The 8634-nt window shown below is 37.4% G+C and overlaps 1 protein-coding gene across 1 annotated transcript; it reads right to left on the bottom strand.

The window, feature by feature from the left end:
* Positions 1 to 1514: 1514 nt before the first annotated feature.
* LOC139033924 (sentrin-specific protease 8) lies at positions 1515 to 2981 on the bottom strand. Its single transcript, XM_070463938.1, has one exon. It carries the CDS (start codon positions 2949 to 2951, stop codon positions 2304 to 2306), a length of 648 nt encoding a protein of 215 aa, XP_070320039.1. The 5' UTR covers positions 2952 to 2981; the 3' UTR covers positions 1515 to 2303.
* Between the last annotated feature and the right edge of the window lie 5653 nt (positions 2982 to 8634).

Raw genomic sequence — 8634 nt, 5'->3', positions numbered from 1 at the left:
GTATCTCTAATTTTCTTGACAAGATCTCTAGTCTTTCCCATTCTATTGTTTTCCTCTATTTCTTTGCATTGATCACTGAGGAAGACTTTCTTATCTCTCCTTGCTATTCTTTGGAACTCTGCATTCAGATGGGTATATCTTTCCTTTTCTCCTTTGCCTTTTGCTTCTCTTCTTTTCTCAGCTATTTGTAAGGCCTCCTCAGACAACCATTTTGCCTTTTTGCATTTCTTTTTCTTGGGGATGGTTTTGATCACCACTTCCTGTACAATGTTATGAACCTCCATCCATAGTTCTTCAGTAACTCTGTCAGATCTAATCCCTTGTATCTCTTTGTTATCTCCACTGTATAATCATTAGAGATTTGATTTAGGTCATACCTAAATGGTCAAGTGGTTTCCCCTACTTTCTTCAATTTAAGTGTGAATTTGGCAGTAAGGAGTTCATGATCTGAGCCACAGTCAGTTCCCAGTGTTGCTTTTGCTGACTATCTAGAGCATCTCCATCTTCAACTGCAAAGAAAATAATCATTTTTATTTCAGTATTGACCATCTGGTGATGTCCATGTGTAGAGTCATCTCTTGTGTTGGAAGAGGGTGTTTGCTATGACCAGTGTGTTCTCTTGGTGAAACTCTGTTAGCCTTTGCCCTGCTTCATTTTGTACTCCAAGGCCAAACTTGCCTGTTACTCCAGGTATCTCTTGACTTCCTACTTTTGCATTCCAGTCTTCTGTGATGAAAAAGAAATCTTTCTCTGTTGTTAGTTCTAGAAAGTCTTGTGGGTCTTCATAGGACCGTTCAGCTTCAGCTTCTTCGGCATTTGTGGTTGGGGCAAAACTTGGATTATTGTGGTATTCAATGGTTCACTCTGGAAATGAACAGAGATCATTCTGTCTTTTTTGAGATTGCACCCAATTCCTGCATTTTGGACTCTGTTGTTGACTATGAGGCCTACTCTGCTTCTTCTAAGGGATTCTTGCCCACAGTAGTAAATATAATGGTCATCTGAATTAAATTTGTCCATTCTTATCCATTTTAGTTCACTGATTCCTAAAATTTCTATATTCACTCTTCGCATCTTCTACTTGACCTTTTCCAGTTTATCTTGATTCATGGACCTAACATTCCAGGTTCCTATGTAATATTGTTCTTTACAGCATCAGACTTTACTTTCATCACCAGACACATCCAAATATACAGTGCATATAATGTATACAGTATATCTCACTATATCTCACCATTTATTTGCATATTTTTAATTATTTCATCAGTTATAGATTCCATTTATAAGACCTGTAATATTTTTAGATTAACATGTGCTTCATTTTTGGTGCTACTATTATTTCAATTTCATATTCTTATTAGTGATTTCTGGCAAGGAAGCAATTTACTTTCTTTTTTTACATTTTTATTGAGATATCATTTATATACCATAGAATTCATCAATTAAAATATGCAAGTTGATGGCTTTAGTAGTATCCATAGAGATGTACAAACACAACATCAACACAATGTAAGTTTGTTTTTTTTTTTTTTTAGAAGGAATAGCATTTCATTTTACTCTTGGTTCCACATTTCAAAAATTACATTGTCTGCATTTTGAATTAAGTGAAAGAGTTGAGAAAGGTCACTTTTTCTCCTTTGTATCTCAAAAATAAAGGAACTTTAAGTTTCAGATGCAAAACAAGAGGTCCACCACAGACATTAATTTCAACAAAGTTATTTAAGATTCCCCCTTTCTTAAAGTGCTCCAGGAATCAGATGGGTGACTATGGGCTAACACCATCTTTATCAAGTATTGGCAAAGGTTATAGCTGGGAAAGCCTTTGCTTGTTGAATGGAAGAGGTATCACAGAACTGAGTAACTGATAAAACTTCGATCTTGAATTAGGTTAGGTCTTGATCTGCTTCTAGCTAGTTGATCTCTTGAAATATGTGGGCTGTGCACTAAGTTTTTGGTTGCTCTATGATTTTCTTCTTGCTTGTAAATTTCACATATTCTTAATTTGTTTTACAGATCAATCTTTTTTCTTTGGAATAAACCAATGTGGATAAGGGAGCCCAAAAGGGAATTAATCAGTTTTGGTGCATATTTTGAAGACATCTTCACAGAACATATTGCTCTGAAGTTAGGGTTAAAGTGACACTTTCCATTAGGATAATGCAGAGGACAACATTCTCTCAGGAGAAAGTAAGCATTCTAAGCTTTCCTCTCCCAGGCATCTTCCCTCAGGCACTGAGACTGCAGCCATCCAATACATGGGGACAGGCAGAAAGAGACTTCAAAAGTCAAATATATTTCAACAGCTAATTTTTAGCAAGTCTGGCAATGAGATCTTTCCATTCTTCTCTCTTCTTTGTGATGTATGTAGGAGTGAGTAGCTGCAGTAGTGATTCTGGCTGTTGTCTAAAGAAGTTCTGACACAAGGCCTCAGTGTTACATATCACGTACATCCCACAGTCATAGCTGTTTTGTTGAGCAGGGGCTTTCTCTTCCACAAAGGCCAGTTTGTTTCCTTTTCTGCCTAAGAAAGCCTCTAGTTTCTCTGCTACCTGCTTTGCATGGAATGAGTTACTACTACCATAAGAATCATAATGAAAAAAGCCATTTTTATCTTGCAGATAAACCAACAAGCTCCAGTGGGTTCCCCCAGCTGCGTGGTTGGAATTATCATTGATGGCTAAAAATATAACTCTCTTATTGGGGAGGTCCAAGGGTTCAAGGAACATGGCGATCTCTGCTGGGCTGCCCGTGCACTTGATGAACTGAGTGACTTCGGGGCTGATGAAGCAGACGTGGTCAGAGCAGTCATGAAACTGACTGTTGGCAAAGTACTCAAAGGCAAACCCGATAACATGGTCATTGAGCCAGCTCGGGGGGAAGGGGGGGTCCAGCAGTGAGACGTCTGACTGCTGCAGCAGACTGTCCATGTAACTCAAGACTACTGGGTCCATCTTGTACTGACCAGGGCTGCTCAGAAATCCCAGAAGCTGCTTCGGGCCTCACCACCCCTACCAGCCTCCAAGCAGCTCTGTACTGGCCGGAAAAGCCACAATGTAAGTTTTGAACAATTTCATCACCTCAAAAAAAACCCCATATCAGCTAGCAGTCACTCCGCATTCCCCAACTCCCCATTCCCCAACCTCACTGTCCATCCACTGGCAACCCCTAATGCACTTTCTGTTTTTTGCATATTCTGTATATTTCATGTAAATAGAATCATACACTATGTATTCTTCTGTGTTTGGTTTCTTTCAATCACATATTTTCAAAGTTAAGCCATCTTGTAACATGTATCAGTATTTCACTCTTTTTCTTGACAAATATTATTTTGTTGTATGGCTACATCATATTTTGTTTATCCTTTCTGTGTGTGTTCATTTGGGTTATTTCCACTTTTAAGCTATTATGAATAATGCTTCTATAAATATTATGTACACATATGCTTTTTGGGGGGTAAATTTTACTTTAATCAAAACCACAGAACATGAGAAGACACTGGTTCAAACACTATCAGCACGACTATGATAAAACCAACTGGTTCACAAAGAGGGAGAGTTAAGAATATGAGTTTCATTTAGTTTTTAATTGAGAAAATTGTACAGTCACAAGTAGTCACAAGAAATAATACAGATCCCTTGTATACAGTAAGTCCCCTACATACAAACCTTCAAGTTTCAAACTTTCAAAGATGCAAATATGCATTCACATGTCAAATCAGGTAAGATAATTTGTTGTGCATTGTCACATGTGTCCATCCCTTACAAGGAATTGTGCCTTTGTGTTCTTTACTGTACAATACTGTATGCAGTACAGTAGTACAGTATCTTTATTTCAAGCCCAGGATGTCCAGAAGCAAGCATAAAAGCAGTGGTGATGTAGTTGATACTTTTTATGGTACTACTAAACTGTAACATTAAAAATACTTTATTTCTGTTTTTTATGCATTATTTGTGTTGAAAGTATTAGCTGATTGTGTTATTTGGGTACCTAGGCTAACTTTATTGCACTTATGCACAAATTGGATTTATGAACTTCAGTCTCAGAAGGGAACTCAGAACTCAATTCCTATGTAGGGGACTTACTGTACTTCTCCATTTTCCTCCAATGGCAGCATTCTGAAAAACTGTAACATTTACATTACACATCTAGCTATGAACACTGACACAATCTATCAATCATATTTAGATTTACTCATATTCATTTAGCTTGTGTGTGTAAATCCATATAATTTATTACTTATGAGATACTATATCCACCACTACTGTCCAGACACTAAAATATTCTAGCACCACCTGGAGTCCTCTTATCTTTTTAACCACACTCACTTTCCTTCCCTTCCCTCTGCCCCAGTCCTTGTTTACAATACTATATTCCTTTATCATGATTTTAATGTCAGTGGAATCAGTAGTGAAAACTCTTCCCTCATTTTGATATTAGTAATCTATGTCTTCTCCCTCTTTTTTATCTTTGTTAACCAGGCAGATGTTTATCAACTTTTTGATGATTTCAATTAACAGACTCTGGTTTTGTGACTTTTCTCTATTGTTTTCTTGTTTTTGATGCCCTTGTTTCTTTTCCAATTTTTATTATTTTCTTCTGTTTGTTTTAGGTTTACTTTATTCATCTTTCTCTGGTTTTTGAAGGTGGAAGCTTAATTTTTTACATCTTTCTTCTTTTCTTACAAATGTATTTAATTTATAAAGGAATTTAATTATAAATCAATTAATTTATAAATACATTAAATATAATTAAAATAATTATAAAGGAAATTCTATGAATCTCCTTTAAATTACTGATTCATCTACACCTCATACATTTTCATGTTGTGTTTTCATTTCTATCTGATTCAAAATCTATTTTAAAGTTACTTGACTCATAGATTACTTAGAAGTGTCTAGCTTAATTTTAAAAATTTGGGGATTTCTCCAAATCTTTTTCTGTTACTTATTTCTGTTTTAATTCCACTGTGGTCAGAGAATATGCTTTGTATAATTTTTATTCTTTTAAACTTGTTCAAGTGTGTTTGTGGCCCAGAATGTGATCTATCTTGATTAATGTTCCATGTGAGCTTGGGAAGAATGTGTATTATGCTGTTGATAGATAAAATGTTCCATAATGTCAATTAGATCATATTGATTCATGGTGCTTTGCAGATCATCTATATCCTTATTAAGTTTCTGCCTGCTTTATCTATCAATTCTATCAACTGATAGAGAGGTATTGAATTCCCCAACTACAGTTCTTGGATTCATCTATCTCTCTTTGCAGTTCTATCCATTTTTACCTCACGTATTTTGGTGCTTAGGTGTTATATATGCACACATTAATAATTATGTCTCCTGGAAAAACTGACTTCTTTGTAATCATGTAATGCCCCTCATTACTCCTTGCTCTGAATTTTACTTCGCAATTAATATTGCTACTCCAGTTTTCTTTTGATTAGAGTTAATACATCACATCTTTTTCAATCCTCTTAACCCATATGAGTCTTTAAAGTGCTTTTATTTTAAGCAGCAAGTAATTCTCATTTTTTGATTTACTCTGACAATCTCTGTTTCTGAATTGCTGTGTTTAGACCATGCACATCTAAAGTTATAAGTGATGTAGTTAGCCTAATATCTAACTTTTTTTTTCCATTTATTTTTATTAGTTGGAGGCTAATTACTTTACATCATTACAGTAGTTTTTGTCATACATTGAAATGAATTAGCCATGGATTTACATGTATTCCTCATCCCAGTCCCCCCTCCCACCTCCCTCTCCACCCGATGCCCTCTGGGTCTTCCCAGTGCACCAGGCCCGAGCACTTGTCTCATGTACCCAACCTGGGCTGGTGATCTGTTTCACCCTAGATAATATACATGTTTCAATGCTGTTCTCTTGAAACATCCCACCCTCGCCTTCTCCCAGAGTCCACAAGTCTGTTCTATACATCTGAGTCTCTTTTTCTGTTTTGCATATAGGGTTATCGTTACCATCTTTCTAAAGTCCATATATATGTGTTAGTATACTGTAATGGTCTTTATCTTTCTGGCTTACTTCACTCTGTATAATGGGCTCCAGTTTCATCCATCTCATTAGAACTGATTCAAATGAGTTCTTTTTAATGGCTGAGTAATATTCCATGGTGTATATGTACCACAGCTTCCTCATCCATTCGTCTGCTGATGGGCATCTGGGTTGCTTCCATGTCCTGGCTATTATAAACAGTGCTGCGATGAACATTGGGGTGCATGTGTCTCTTTCAGATCTGGTTTCCTTGGTGTGTATGCCCAGAAGTGGGATTGCTGGGTCATATGGCAGATCTATTTCCAGCTTTTTAACAAAAGCAAAAATAAACAAATGGGACCTAAAAAAACTGAAAAGCTTTTGCACAACAAAGGAAACTAGAAGCAAGGTGAAAAGACAGCCCTCAGACTGGGAGAAAATAATAGCAAATGAAGCAACACACAAAGGATTAAACTCAAAAATATACAAGCAACTCCTCCAGCTCAACTCAAGAAAAATAAATGACCCAATCAAAAAATGGGCCAAAGAACTCAACAGACATTTCTCCAAGGAAGACATACAGATGGCTAACAAACACATGAAAAGATGCTCAACATCACTCATTATCAGAGAAATGCAAATCAAAACCACAATGAGGTACCATTATACGCCAGTCAGGATGGCTGCTATCCAAAAGTCTACAAGCAATAAATGCTGGAGAGGGTGTGGAGAAAAGGGAACCCTCTTACACTGTTGGTGGGAATGCAAATTAGTATAGCCGCTATGGAAAACAGTGTGGAGATTTCTTATATCTAACTTTTTAAATGGTTTTCCTTTTGCCTTTTTAACCTCCTTTTATGTCCCATTTGGTTTTGATTGAGCATTTTACATGATTCCATTGTAATCACTTCTCTCTTAGAGTATTGCTTAAAATTCTTTTAAAATATAGTGGTTAGCCCATAGTTTACACTATACAAAAAGTTTAATTTCTTGCTAATATGACAAGTCAGTCACAGATCAGATTGAGGAGCTGCAGACTGGCTACTGCTTTCCTACCCATCTCTGCTATTCTGAGATTAAGGCTGAAGGAGTAGTCCTTATATGGTCGATGCTGGTTTCATGACAGAGGCCAATTAGGAAGCAATAGGGATAAATCATAGGTTAGCTCTTAGAGTTTCTACTCAGACATGGAATGCATATATGGCCAAGTCTCACATAAATAGGGAGGAAGATTTTCCTCCTCTCATCAGAATGGCACTCCACCTCACTTGGAAGCCAGTGAGGGTACAGAATCTTTTTACAAGGCAAGTAGAGAATAGCAGACACAATAACTATTCTAAAATCATTGTCAGGTGAAACATCTCTCTAATACCTCTAACGTCTCATTATTGACTCTGTTGATTATCTTTTTTATTCAGTTTGAGGTCTTTGTGTTTCTTGGCAGGATGAATGATTTATTCCTTGAAAGTTGAACATTTTGGATATTGTATTATGAGAATCTGGACCTAGTAGAGTTGTGACTCCCCACCGGGTTTCCTCTGACACCTTGGTGTGGGGGCTTTGTTTGCCAGTGGTGGCGGTTAAAGTCCTAAGTCCAATGATACCATTTCTCCATTTGGTGGGGAGGAAGCAAGGTGATGTCTTACTACATGTGAGCAGAAGGCCAGGTTCTTCTTGTGGTTTCCATGGACACTGCAGTGCTGGTGGGCATTTGTTACTGCCCAGCCCAGTGAGGGTGACAGTTCTGGCTCTGACACTACCCAGTCTAGGAAAGGGGAACCTCATTACTTTCTGATAAGGGTAAAGCCTAGACTCCCTACTCAGGTGTGACAACAGGTTTTCTGTGATGTCTGTTTTCAGTTTGGGGTTGTTTTATAGAAGTTTGTGTTCCTAGGCTGCCCTTCCCCTGGTCTGTTGGCAGAGAGATCAGGTCTTCCTTTCTCCATGCCTGTTGCCATTTCAAGATTGCTGTTTTCTCTGTCATTCAGTCTGGAATGTGTGAGGCAGATGCCCAGTAAACTCATTATGTGTCCTTCCTTGTGTACCAAGGTCCTTGATTGACCTGCCTTCTCTCTACCTTTTAGAATCGACTTACTTATTTCATATTCAAAGTCCAGTTATTTTAGCTGTGCTCAATGGGAAGAATAGGGGAAAGTCTGTCTACTCCATCTTCACTAAAGTGAAAGTCCCTGGAGGAGATAGTTCTGTGTTGAGTTTGATTTTTGTCTTTTGTTGAATTGTTTGTTTACAATGAGCATGCACTGCCTTGATAATTAAACAAAACACATGCTTGTAATTGTCCTCTCCCTCATCTCCAAAACACCTTTTGTTCATCAAGATATTTGCCATTTTTCCACTGGGTATAACCCTATGAATGGTATCCTTATGGGAAATGAAAGCAAAGCTATCCTCTCTGTGGCTTTTGCTATTTGGAACAGAAGACACCCCAAGATATTACTTTCCATCTTCAATTACAGAATTATAATTGAACATTTTAATTAAAATTCAACCTTCCTTAGCAAATGCCACCCATGGCTGGAAGTGAACATCTTCCAGAGCAGTGCTGAACCTCTTTTCCTTCTCTAACAGTTCAGTCAACATCTGTCTTTACCTTGGTTTTACCTGCATGGCCATATGGAACACAGA

This window comes from Odocoileus virginianus, unplaced genomic scaffold (genome assembly GCF_023699985.2).
Source record: "Odocoileus virginianus isolate 20LAN1187 ecotype Illinois unplaced genomic scaffold, Ovbor_1.2 Unplaced_Contig_9, whole genome shotgun sequence".
Taxonomy (NCBI): domain Eukaryota; kingdom Metazoa; phylum Chordata; class Mammalia; order Artiodactyla; family Cervidae; genus Odocoileus; species Odocoileus virginianus.
This window is presented reverse-complemented; position numbering and strand designations above follow the sequence as displayed.